Source organism: Triturus cristatus, chromosome 11 (genome assembly GCF_964204655.1).
Source record: "Triturus cristatus chromosome 11, aTriCri1.1, whole genome shotgun sequence".
Lineage (NCBI taxonomy): Eukaryota > Metazoa > Chordata > Amphibia > Caudata > Salamandridae > Triturus > Triturus cristatus.
Window position 1 is genome coordinate 1,148,392,125 of NC_140594.1, and position 13,784 is coordinate 1,148,405,908.

Consider the following 13,784-nt stretch of genomic DNA (forward strand, 5'->3'; position numbering starts at 1 on the left):
TTATATGCATATATATTTATATAAACAAAATATTAAATATAATTTTAACAAAATTAAATACATTTAATATACATTTTAATAAAATATACCAAATACAACATAAACACACAAACATAATAATTTATACATATATAGATATTCACTTTAAAACAATTATTAAACCATTATTTTTAATTTATATAATATTTTTAAAATAACATAAAAAGTAAAAATATAAATTAATGATTTAAGATATAAAAGACAAAATTCTATAATAAATTAGCACATTAAACTATTAAAAAATATTTAACTATTTCCAGTCCAGTGATTGCAACAGTAGGGTAAGTATTGGATAGCGGAGGAATTAAAACTACTATTCCAACTCCACTGAGTGCAACAGTAGGGAAAGTTTTGCATAGCGGAGGGGTATAATTAACTTTTCCCACTCCAGTGAGTGCAACAGTAGGCAAAGTGTTGGATAGCGGAGGGGTAGAACTTACAATTTCAACTCCAGTGAGTGCACAATTAGGGAAAGTGTTGGATAGCAGAGGGGTAAAAAATACTATTACAACTCCAGTGAGTGCAACAGTAGAGAAAGTGCTGGATAGCAGAGTGTTAAAAATTACTATTCCCACTCCAGTGAGTGCAACAGTAGGGAAAGTGCTGGATAGCAGAATGTTAAAAATTACTATTCCCACTCCAGTGAGTGCAACAGTAGGGAAAGTGTTCGATAGTAAAGAGACAAATATTACTATTCACAAGCAAATAATTAACATGAATTAACAACTATGATTAATCAAACACAAATTACTTCTCACCCTTTACACCTACAAACACCACAACACACAACTAAAACTAATTACACAATTACCATAATTAATTATCAATAAATTAATTAACAACCAATTATTCATAAATTAAAAATAGATTACGTCCCATCCTTTACACCTATAAACACCACAACACACACCTAAAATTAATTACACAATTACCATAATTAATTACAATTAATTAATAAAAATTAATTTACAACCAATGAATAATTAATTAATAATAAATTACTTTACACATTTAAAACTATTAAATCTCAATTAAACAAATATTAATAAATACATTATCAATTAATTTATTTTAATTAAATTACTTCCCACCCTATTCCCCTATAAACCCACAACCCGCTACAGAACTAAAAACCTCAAATTAAATTTTAAAAAAATGAATAACTACTAAGGACCTGAGTACGATGTCAGAGGTACCAGAGTGCCTCCAACATTGTCCAGGAACTGGAACCGAATGACCTGTAGTCGCCGGTTCCAGTCCTGCAATTAGGATGAGACAGAACCCTGTTCAGTCGCATGCCTATATTTTGCTATGGGAGCATGCATTCCGAACGAAATGCATGCTCCCATAGCAAAAACGAGAGGTGCAGTTCATCCTTGCACCCCGTAGCAGTCAATTCAATTTATTTATTTATTTTGTTATGGAACTCCGACAGAGGTCCACAAGAACACACCAACAGATTAAAAGAGCCAAACATTACATACAATACAAAAAATTTCCTTTATACATCGCTGCCTCCAAAGGGGAATTCTTATATCATGCGTACTGTATAATGTGCAAATAGTGCAAAAAATACTCAAATATCCAACCAACAAATATTATGACACAGGAATAAAATACTATTAAAAATTTCCTAATAAATAGACAGAAATGTTTTAAAAAATTGATATATCTTATAACAAACAATTTCATTCGGAGGGGACAGAACCAAAGATTGGGCCTCCTGGGCAGAGTGAATATTACATTTAAGAACATACGCCTAGCAGTTTGCAGCTTTGTACATACAAGTAAAACATGATTTAGATCTTGGATTTGTAACTGGCACATTTTGTAAATTCTCTTCTCTCTTGGTTTTTTATCCCAGATACCAGTAACTTCTCTAGGAGGCAGCAAATTAAGTCTCAGTAGGAGTATCAGCCTTCTGATCCCATGAGGGATATTCCAAGATAAATAAGGCTGTGGTTTATTCCCCAAGGCACTTCCACTGACCACCTCATTACTGGACCTGAACTGACCTGATGCAGCATCCCTCACCTGACTGATAGAGGATATGGACTTCTTTAAAAGCTGTTTCAGTACAGACTTAGGCGTAGGAAAAGCGGGGTTGAGACTAAGACCAAATGGGTCATTTGCATACACAAAGGACATAAAAAACGTTGATTGATTTAGTGTGTCGAAAATTTCTATTCTCAGGGCAGCCCTAAGTGTACCCTCCTCCTCCCAAGAGAGGGAGTTACCCCACAGCAGAACCGCTACCAAGGATAAAATAGAAGAAGAGACTAAACCAAATTCAAGACATGTGGGGCGACCAAAGAGTTTAGATTGCAGATTTGACGCAGGATTCATCCTTCTGCCTTATCAAAGGAGAGCCAATAATCCATATCCAACAACTCAGCAGCATATGTTGGTGAAGGAGGGATTTTAACCTTAAAACCTGATAAAACATGGCCAAAATGGCATCTCCCACAAGTTTCGTAAAATCTGTTTAATGTACTCGCCTGGGAGACAGCCTTACTAACACAGTGTTTAATGTGCTCCAAATCTTGGCCTGTTTTAGAGAAAACCTTCCCCAAATATAGATACGAGTCGACCAATTACAGTTTTTTGGAACCAAGCTTCCATTTTAGACATCTCTTTATTCTAAGCCCCTTCTTGCGGAATACCAAAAGCTTGCTTTTTGCAATATTACGTTTCAAGAAATGGGCCTCTGCGTATTTACTATGGGCATCCAGACGACGTTGCAGGCCAATGGGCGTTAGATTGAATATTGCAACATCATCTGCGTATAATAGAGAGCCACCGGGCACTGTACCGATTCTGGGGGCGTCCCCCCCTCACGGAGTTCAGAGCACCGGGGTGATCAGCAATATACAGAGAAAACACAAGAGGTGCTAGTAGGCAACCCTGCTTAAGCCCATTGTATGTTCTGATTTTACATGATAACCCCCGCGAACCTCCCATCAGAACTGGGCACCAGGTATCGGTATGCAATTCCATAATAAGGCCCAGAAGATGATGTGGTATGCCAAGGAGAAGGAGCTTTCTCCACAGCGTTTGGCGATCCACTTTTTCAAACGGCGTGGAGAAATCAATAAAAGCTGTATACTCTGAAACCAGCTTGTTCGGGTGGTAGAATATTCTGATCATAAGCCCATTGTTGTAGATGACATAATATACTTTTTACAAACAGTTTGCCTGAGGCATCCAGCGGAGCAATCTGTCTAAAGCTAGCCAGTACAGATTTTGGTCCTTTTTTATACAGAGGGACTATAATACTCCCCTTCCAAGAGGGGGGGATTTTATTAGTAAGAAAACAATAGTTGAACAGTGGTTCTAAAGAATCATGCCATGCATCGGGCTCCTTTTTGAGTAGTGAAATCGTCAGGATTTCATCCGGCCCTTGTGCACTGGAGGTTCTAGCATTCTTTATGTAGCTTACCACTTCCTCTCCTGACCCCAGGGTGCCTGCCACCGGGTGCCATTTGGCAGCCTGGCACCCATGGGGGCCCTGCTAGGGGTCCCCAAAGCAGTTTCCTAATGCCTTTTGGTGCCGGAAAGTCTGGCACAAAAAGGCAGTAGGAAACTGCCATCGTAATCCCTCAGCCGGAAAGAGCAGGCAGGGGATTACATTGGGCCTTCCCGATAACAGACGGGCTCGAGCCCGTTGTAAGCCATCCGGACGATTCCCTTCCGGCCGAGCCCATTGTAATGGCTCGGTTGGAAGGCAATCTGACCCAGTCATTACGATGCGGGCAGGAGGGCTCCGACCCATGGTTGGAGGCCTTCCTGCCTGCATTGTAATCGGGTCCTAAAAATTTAACACATATATTAAAAATTGCAAACAATTCATATATGAAAAAACATACATCACATACATATAAAATATATACTAAAAAACATAACATTTAATTATAAAAACTATATTTTTAACAACTATATTTTTTGCAAACGTTATTAAACACTTTTATATTTTTAAAATCAGTATTAATTACCTTAAGTCGATATTCTTGACCACGATATTCTTGCTGTTGATGTCTCCGAACCACAATATTTTTACTCAATATTTGTGCAACTCGATATTTTTTAATCGATATTCTGCACACCGTCAAAAATATAGTTCAGTGCCAGAGATAGTTGCAGCAGTGCGGATGACAAGCAGGGCACGACTATTCAACGTTACCTTTGTATGTGGCATGAAATTAAGTTAATAGTTGCTTGTGTTTTTGGGAGCTGTGCATTGCCCACAAGTGAGGCCTCGTGTACGCACACTAATCTTGTGTCTTCCTTTTATTTTCAGTATCATGTGAGTTGAAAGTCGACAGTCCTGCTGCGAACTACCTGGAAGCAACGTGCACTCTGGTGATCCGGAGCAGTACCACTACAAGTAAGGCTCCTAAATGACTAGCGGTTCCAGTTCTGGGCCGCTAATTGAACCAACGTGGATGCCGACACTGGACCCGCTTCTGCTATAGAAAGCTGAGTCCAAAGAAGGCTGAAGAGGGCCCCGCGGTGGCTGAGTTCTGGCAGGCACGTGCGAGGCGTCTGTTGATTGCCAGAGGAGAGTGGTGAGCTGGTGTAAAACCCTTCAATGCATGTGGAGTGATGTCAGGGGCTGCCATCTTGTATCCTTAAGCAAGAACTTTGCTCACTGTTATTTATGTGCTAGAATTGTCCATAACTAAATCCTGACCTTGCACCTCTTCTCTGAAAGGCCACATGGCTCTCCCTTTGGTTAGTATCAGATGCCTCTGGCCACGGCCCCTAACTTACAACCAAGCTTTTAGCTAAAGTAGCCAGAGTGACATCAATAATGACATAAATTGGGGTGTGCTATGTACAGCGATGTGTCATTACAAATATAAGTGAGCATTTCAGTGAAGGAGGCATGGCCTAAATTGGTGAGTGTAATTGTTTCTTAGATGTGACATCATCAGTGTAACATTACTTCAGCCATAGGTTTTGAAAGGACTTGAAAATGAATGTGTGAAAAATATGGGCATGTATGTATATATATTGTGAGTATGTAATTATGATTAAGACTCAGTTTTAATTGAAATTGTTTTTTTAGTGTGTTCATGAGTTTGGTATAGTTTAACAAACCTTTAGGAAACCTTTACATCTAATAGCGTAAGTAAATGTATAATTTGTAGTGTGGCAGATATAATTGTTGCAGAGTAGCCTGCCCTCCAAACTGATGGCCTGACCGCTCCACAGAGACGGGTGGGACATCATTTGTGTGAAAGTGGTCCCCTTGCTGTCTCAGCCAGCTCAAACCGTAAACTGCCTGCCCATTGGGAGACGTGGCCATTGGTGCATGAACATGGGACCATCCACTCTAACTAGAGCAGAATCTCTGATCCAGAGTGTTTTTTATGTCCAGGGCCACCAGGGAAAGCCTCACGGTCCAAAAAAGAACAAGCATTGGCATAGCCAATAGGTCTCGCCTTTGGGACCTTATAAGTTGTTAGTGATGCAGCGAGGGTAGGAGAGAACAGGGGCAGTGCGCTCAGGTACTGTACTCGGGGAGGGGAGGGAAGAGGTGGATGAGCTCGTGAGCAGGAGCATGGATTCACATTGAGGGTACTGATGCAGTAAGTAGGGGCTCGCGTACATGGTAAGTGGGAGAGGAACATTATGGAACACCTATGCTGCCGGACACAAAAGCATTATTAAAGCCAACAGGCTCGTTGACGTGCACTAACTCGCATGCAGGAACCCCCCGCGGCCCCCTGCGAGACAGAGGTGCCAGCAGCGGACCCGGGCTTTCAAAAACTGGCTTGGCATACTATACCTCCGCCCCCTTCCCAAAATGACTGGCGAAAGAAATAACCGCCAGGAGAGGGGGTGTCACCAATTCACGTACATGCCATCTGGGGAGCGTAATAAGTGCGCTGTTAGGATTGAAGTATGTATCTTTGGTAATGCGGCATAATGCCTCCTCTAAATTACCCGCATACACACTTAACAAGACAAGCGTATGAGGGCACTGCAGCCCTGCACACGGCTGCCGTATAGACTGCAATGCAGCTGGCAAAGGACTTGTGAAGTATTTAAGCAGGGTCGCTTTTCTATTTCACATATAGCTGAAATCTATTTTTTGGTTTCTCATTTCATGTCCATGACAGCTCGCGTGGGCACCGTGACGTACCCTCTTGTTTACCTTGTCACTCACTGAGCGGCGTGGCCTCTGAATCCTCATTGGTCCGCGTCCTCCCTAAACGTCAAGTTTCTTATTGGGTAGTGTTATGACCAAGCAATACGCTGATATCCAATAGGTTTCAGCCACCGGCTTCGTCCAATAAACTCCAATTTGAAGGGTGCAAGGAAAGGGGAGCAGAAAAACATACCCCTCCGCTTGCTGGATATTTGGCATATCTCGAACACTACACCATAGGTTATGCGGGCGCAACCATTGGTGCAACCAGTGGGCGGTAGCTATAATCATTTTTAACATGAGTCTGCCCAGGACCTCGCAACGTCAGCAACATCATATAACAAGTACAAGCGCGCGCGCCTCACGCGGCTGTAGGGGATAGAGGAAGGGGCCTGCGCGATTCCCTTGCGGGAGCGAGTGGCAACGCGCGATAATTGCTACCATATGGTGCCAGCTGCTCGCTCTTGCAAGTGAATCTCCAGACGTGCACGCGTTGCCATTGGAAGCAATGCAACGCGTGCACGTTTTTGCAGGGAAAGCTGTGCCGATGACTAAAGGTTTCTTTCCTATGCAGCGCATGTGCGCTGAGTAGTTGAGACCTAAAAAAAGGAGAAAAGTTCCCGTACCTTGGGAGAGGACAAAGAGAGTGTCTGGGCCATTAGTATTTTGTTTTACAAAAGCAAACTTTGTTTTTGAAAGGCAAAAGTTTCAGTGCCTTTGGAGAAGGAATGTGTCTGCAGGATTGCATGTGATTGTTGGAAGCAGGCAGGGGTGAAGGGCACTTTTGCCTGTCTGGGGAGGGGGCATTATCTGAGGACCTCTGAATAGCTGCACTGGCGGGCAGGAGCCTGGCAATGCACTGCCCTGTAGTAAATCTTACAAGCCTTCGGTTTCTGGGCCCACCATTATCAGGTCCAGAGTTTTGGGACCGGATAATTCTGAGCCGGGACACATGTGTAATGGGGACTTGGGTTATTTCACCCTGAGTTAACGCTTAGGGCGAAATAACCCATCAGATCCTTTCATCCAGTACTAGGGATCTTCCTTTTGTGTTGTCTTGCATGTGTAGGATGCACAAGTGCCACAAGCATGCAGAGTTTACAGTCGGACATGTATGCACGCTAAGATATGTGTATGTTTGCAAAGTAAGCTAAAGGAGTTATGGAGTGCAGAGATCTGTGTGTCCCTCCTACCTTGATCAGATGCCATCTACCAACATGAAGTGCCTAAGAAAACAAGTCAGGGCTAGGCTTTGACTATCTCTTTAAGTCTCTTCTCACTCAGAGTCTTGATTAATACTGTTGAACCTTTATTACCAGCTACCCAAGCCAATTTGCAACAATGCTAGTTTGTGACCTTTCTGAACAGTTTTGTGACCTTTTTGATCTTCTTGACGTTAACCTACATTCGGGCAATGCCATTTTGACTTCCTGCTGGTCTTTCTACACAAGAGTGGCCATTGCACTCTCTAGTGTTTATTTATATTATTATTTTTTGCATCTTTTTTATAGCGCGAACTCGACCCGAAGATATTGGAGCGCTGTACACGAGCACCGTATTTACATTACATATTCAGGCACTGGGAAATTAAGTGATTTGCCCAGAATCACAGGATGTGGACGCGACCTCGAGGCTCGAACCCTGGTTTCCTGCACCAAAGTCAGCAATTTAAGCCGACAGACCACATCTCCTCTCCTTTCTCTTTGATGCAGACCATCCTCTAGCTATTTTAGGATGTATGAATTTTGGGAATTATATACGTTCCTGCCTGCGAGGGAGGCACTCTTGCACCATGCTGTAAGAGTGCCTACGTTGGTGCTAGACTGCCAAAACGAGACCAGTACAGGCTGAAAAGACAAGAACACACAGTATTGCTTGAATGAGATGTATTCCTGCCCTTTCACTTTGGTGTAGGGCAGCACAGCAAGGTGCCTTCCTGCCACAAATGAGGCCCTGAGTTTTGAGTTGATGGGTGACCTAATATTCATTTTGTTTTTGTTAACATTATGGACACAAATACCATACAGCTGGCCAATATCTCCTTGAATAACTATTGTTTTATACTGAGGAAAATAGGGTCCTCAACAAATATCAATCCTGCTTCAGACCCTTATTTAGCACAGACATAGTGCCTATGGTGACTGTCAATGACATCCACATGATCTTGGACTGTGGGAGCTTGGTTGCTCTTATCCTCCTTGATCTGTTGGCAGTCTTTGACTCTAGTTTCACATGCTGTCCTGCTGGAAATTGTTAGAACACTGGCTTTTCAAATAGCTTCTTCTGTTCAGACTTTAAAGATATTCCCTGTGGGGTTTCACAAGGATATGCCCTCAGGCCAAAGCCTTTTAATATATATGTTGCTCCATTGGCAGATCAGATTGCTTTGTTTAGGTTTCAATTTTACGGTTAGGCCGCTGACACTCAGATCATTACCTGCATGGAAGGCAATCTCAAACAACTTCGAGATCAATTTAAAGGATGCCTAGCAAAGTGACTTGTTGACTGAGCACAAACACTCTGCAGTTAAATTCAGATAAAACAGAGGTGCTGATATTCGGTAATCCCTCAGATTGGTCCTGCTGTCACTGCGGTTCCTGCCCATTCTTTTTGAAGTTTGGTGCACAGCTCTGTCAAAAAGACAATGCTCTCCTTGCAATAGGAGTCCTCGCACATGTTGAAGGGAGCATTTAGCAGTTTACACTGCCCCTTACTTCCAGGTGAAGCCAACTGCAGCGTATCTTCCTACTCTTCAGTGCAAGCTTACTCACGAAACAGAAGAGGGAATGGCACCCTTCACTGATGAAATGAATAAACAAGGCAATTTAAAAGAAGTGCTCAGAAGTCCTAGCAAATGATCATGAAAAGTTTAAAAAACAAGCAGAAATGGAGAACAGTTCAGGAATATTATTGTAGTCTGATATTGTTCAGTAGAACCGAATCCTGCTGTGATTTGTGATATTATTCTAGACCCTTGCTGACACGGAGTGGTTTACTGTAATCGATTTATGCCAAGTGTTCTTTTCCATTCCTATTTCAAGAGGATAGCCAGTACCACTTTGCATTCTGATTTTAACTAGAATAATGTTATGGTGTGGAATCCCACTGGGTTATACAAAGAGGACGCCATTCTTCTCCCAACTTTTGAAGAATGATTTTGAGAGTTTGCATCTTCCCTGTAATTTAATGTTGGTGCAACGCATAGACGACCAGATAGTCACGTCTGAAACAAGAGAGGACTGCAAGTTTTACAAGCTTGCATAAACTTGCACGGCATAAACTGTACTGTCAGTAAGACGTTTACTGGATCACAAACTTGAGAAAGAAGTGAGAAAAGTGTCCACAGAAGGAAGGCCTCTCTGCTTTTCTGAAAATGAACCCCCCATTGACTCAGAAAGAAGTGAGGATGTTTGTGGTAATGATTGGCTACTGGTCGTTGGTGGATTATAAACTTTTACCTGGTTGCAAAGCCTTTACAGAGGCTTACTTACTTTGATGTAAGTGATACAGTACCCTTGGACAATGAATGCATGAATGCCTTTCAAGATGTCAGACATAGTCTCTGTTCTGAATCCCCCTCTTGGAAAGCCTAGTTACCAAAGAATATATATATATTATTTTTTTTACCATGAGAGAGAATTGTGCTCAGTCTTTGTACTCACTCATGAACATGGAGGAGCAAGGCAGGCAGCAGCTCACTTTTCAGCTACATTAGACCCTGTAGCCGCTGCACTTCGAGCTGCTTGAGAAGCAGCGCTGTTAAATGTCTTGCCACTCAGGAGACTGAAGGTGTTATGACCATTGCTCACACCCACACTGGTTGCATATGCTGCGCGCTCAGTGTGGCTCAGCAACTCCCAGCAGCCTCTCATATCTTGACTCAACAAGCAGCAGGATCATCCTTGTAGTGTCCCCCTTTGTGACCCCTCTTAACCTATTCCTCGCCCAACCTCCCATCTGCCTCTTGTTTCCCAGTAAGGCCACCTAACACGAATAGCAGAGTAGGCCCCTGACCCCTCCATGCTCTATTTGAGTTGTACATGTTCCATTTCCTGCTCGCGCGTGAAATCTTGCTAGATTTCGGCAGAAGACGTAGATTGGCAGCTATCTTAGGGCACAGCTATAAATATCAGTTCTAATCTCTAGCTAAAGAGGTTTGTGGTTGTCTATATATATTCGAATATCTTTTAAATGTAATACAAGTGCTGTAAACACTGGATTGTTAAAGCACTAGACAGTTCATCTGTTAATCAGTGCCTCCAGGGCAAATGGCTGCAGCTGCTCGAGTTGGTACAATATATGTGGAATGTCTGTAGTCTAGTGTTCGTGCGCTTTTACTATGTTTGATCTGTTACTTTAGGCAATAGTCGTCACACAAGGTGAAGGGACTCGAAAGTAGTTGAGTTCTCTTCACCGGTGAGACCGCCTAGACTGAGATGTCATGGTTGCACCAGTGCTAGCACAAATCTATCTGAAGGAAGTGGTTGCACTAGTGGCCCACTCTGCAATTTATTAGAATAAGCAGATTATTACACCATCATGCTGGATGACAGGGCGACATGAAGCTGGCCCAGCCTTTTTTGCCTGGGTGGGCCATTCAGGCCACAACTAAGGTTCATACTGCGCTTGTGGCCTTTATTTAGAAATCACACAAAGTATATCAGAGCGTTCACCGATGGTATTAAAGGTTTGTCTCAGATGGTGCCTAGCTAAATAATGCTGTTAATTGTGACCTCCCATCCAACGTTTGCGCTTTATAGAGCCTGCAGGGCGTACCGGTAAAAATAAAGAAACAGGACATTGTGGAGAGATGGGAGGAAAGGAGAAACAAGGAACATATTGCAAAGCTTAGCTGTTTGTAAAGTATAAGTGTTAAGCAACCAAGTGTATCTAACTATTTTGGCATCTTTGTGTACCGTGTCTTTGTTAATGTAAATCCATCATGCAATCTGACAGAACTGGATGGCAGAAGAAATAGAAATAATTTGAAATGTTTCTAGCACATGGAAGATGAGTTCTGAACTGATGTACGTGCTCTGGGGCCTCGACATCGTGACCACGACCGGGTATGGCGGTCGGCTGGCCAGAATTCTGCCGCTCGCGGAACTCCGCGGAATCTGGCAGAGTTATTAGGTAGGCATGTCACACCAGGAGGCTAAGCCTTTCCAGTCCTCAGCCTCAAGCTGTGGAATGAACTCCTGCTTCGTCTCTGGAAGATTGTAAACTTCAACAGTTTCAAGAGTCCACTAAAATTGCCGCTGTTGAAGTAGTAGTAGTAAAGCTTTATTTCGATATAAAAACATATCATAAAAGCAAAACATGACAGCATAAAAACAATGGTCGAAACAAAGCAATTTACAATTCATATTACCATTAAAAACATTTCATATTTACACGGGATAATCTTAAAATTTATGAAAAATGAGAAAGGGACACTTTACTGTATCGTCAGTTGTTTAGCAGATCTTATGCGCCAAGCCCAGCCTAGGAATTTAGCCAAACAAATGGCAAAAAAGGGTCTTGTATATGAGAGCAGTATTCTTATAGCTTCCAGATGTGAGCGAGTTCCCAGGCTCCTACAAAGAGGCTTCAACCACCTCCGTCTAGGGGCCATATAGACTCGACACTCAAATAGAAAGTGTGCGACAGATTCGATTTTTAGCTCGCAGAATGGGCAATAGGGTACAGTTTGCAGTGGTGGTTTCCAGGTAGAGGTAAAGTGACATAAAGGTAAGACCCCAACCCTGAATTTAAAATATAATGCCCTATCATGTGAACTGTGAATCAAGTCCAAATATGGTTCTCTGGAGGGGATATCTTTAACCATCAAGAAGTTGGCAACAGATCTTGGGTGATTTGATTTACCAAGTCTCTCGTTATCCACCCAAGACCAGTAAGCCTTCTTCAGTTCTTGTTTAGGAGGTGCTGTTTTATTTTCCCACGCAGCTCCCAGACCGAGCTTGTATAATGCCCTCTTGACCTCTCTGAGCCAGGCGATCTTATGCCAGCCAGGTAAGGACAGTACATCTTTTAGGGCGTCTGCATAGCTGTGGAGTTCGGGGACGTTCCAAATTCTAGACCATAGTAGTAAGGGGCATAATTTAGCTTGCTCGCAGATTGGACGGGTACCTGCGTCCAGCAAGAGGGGGATTGTGGGGATGCTCTGGGGTAGCCTCATCAGATCTTTGTGAAATTTATTTTCTAGGTGGGCCAAAGTATCCACTCTCTGGGTACCCCAAAGTTCAGCGCCATACAGTGCTGCACTCACAACCCTACCCCTATAAATATCAAGAAGTGCCCCAATAGGTTTTATGAAGGAAGCACGCTGCTCTTTAAGTAAAGCACCAACAACCCTCTTATGGGTTAGAAACACTTTTTGGTGATGGGCCTTCCAGCTCATACTATCACAAAGACGTATGCCTAGATAGTCAAATTCTTTGACCCGTTCTAATGTGACAGAGTCTAGAGTGGGGGGTTTAACAGATTTCTTAGGGGGGTTGAGGACAAGAAATTTGGTCTTGCCAATATTTATGGCCAGTCCCTTGGTGTCACAGAAGGCCTTGAAGCTGGAAAGTAGTGACTGTATGCCTGCAGGTGATTTCGAAATCAGGAGGGTGTCGTCCGCAAACAGGAGCGTCGGGATTTTCCTTCCAGCCAGGGATGGTGCATCTGCAGGATGTTGAAGAAGGTGCTCCACCACTCCATTGACGTAAAGCGAAAACAGAGTGGGGGCAAGCACACACCCCTGGCGGACGCCCCTGTCTACTGGAATACACGGGGTTTTTTTCTCCCTGGGCACCCCATCTGATTTGGGCAAAGTTGTTTTCATGGAATTTTATCAGCAAGGCCAAAAAATAGGGAGGTAGACCTAACTCGTCAAGGACCTTCCACAATAATGCTCTTGGAACCAGGTCGAAGGCTGTTTTTAAGTCTATGAAGACTAAGTATAAACTGCCCCCTCCTAGCACCACTACCTTCCAATAGAGCATTAAAAGGCGGAATGTCTGCTCGACGGTGCCTGTCCCTGATCTAAAACCCGCTTGGAAATCAGACAATATCTGATTTTCATCCACCCACTCCAGAATCCTGCCCAATACCACTTTCCCCGCTACCTTTTGCGTCGAATCCAGCAAACTGATGGGGCGGTAATTGGCTGGGTCTTCCCTGCTACCCTTCTTGAAAATGGGGACTACTTCAGCGCCCCTCCAAGAGTCAGGGAAAGACCCCCCCAACATAACCTCATTAAGAAGAGCAGCAATTAATCTGCTCCAAAATGCGGGATTATTTTTTATCAAGTCGCCCGGGATCCCATCAGGTCCTGCCGCTTTGTTAGAAACAATACACCTGATTGCCTTCTCTACTTCCAAGGTGGTAAATAGGACTTCAATTAGTGGGAGATCTGTGGAACTGAGCCTTGGGAGCGGGTCTTGTTGCGGAGGCCCTGTCTGAGCCGAATACAATTTCGAAAAGTGGGCAAACCAGGCAACACCAGGGATATTACAAGTCAGTTGTTGATCAATGGGCTTGTCTCTTGATCTTAGCAAGTCCCAGAACCCCTTAGCATCTTTCCTTGTGCTCGCCTCCGTTAGGT

The 13,784-nt window shown here is 43.2% G+C and overlaps 1 protein-coding gene across 1 annotated transcript in view; it reads left to right on the forward strand.

Moving 5' to 3' along the window:
- The window catches only part of LOC146788614 (uncharacterized), a 45,615-nt gene that overhangs the window by 19,854 nt on the left and 11,977 nt on the right, over window positions 1-13,784 (forward strand). Inside the window, exon 2 of the mRNA XM_085633184.1 lies at window positions 4,337-4,423. Coding sequence (XP_085489310.1) covers window position 4,423 — 1 coding nt within the window. The 5' untranslated portion in view covers window positions 4,337-4,422. The remainder of the gene's footprint in view (window positions 1-4,336; window positions 4,424-13,784) is intronic.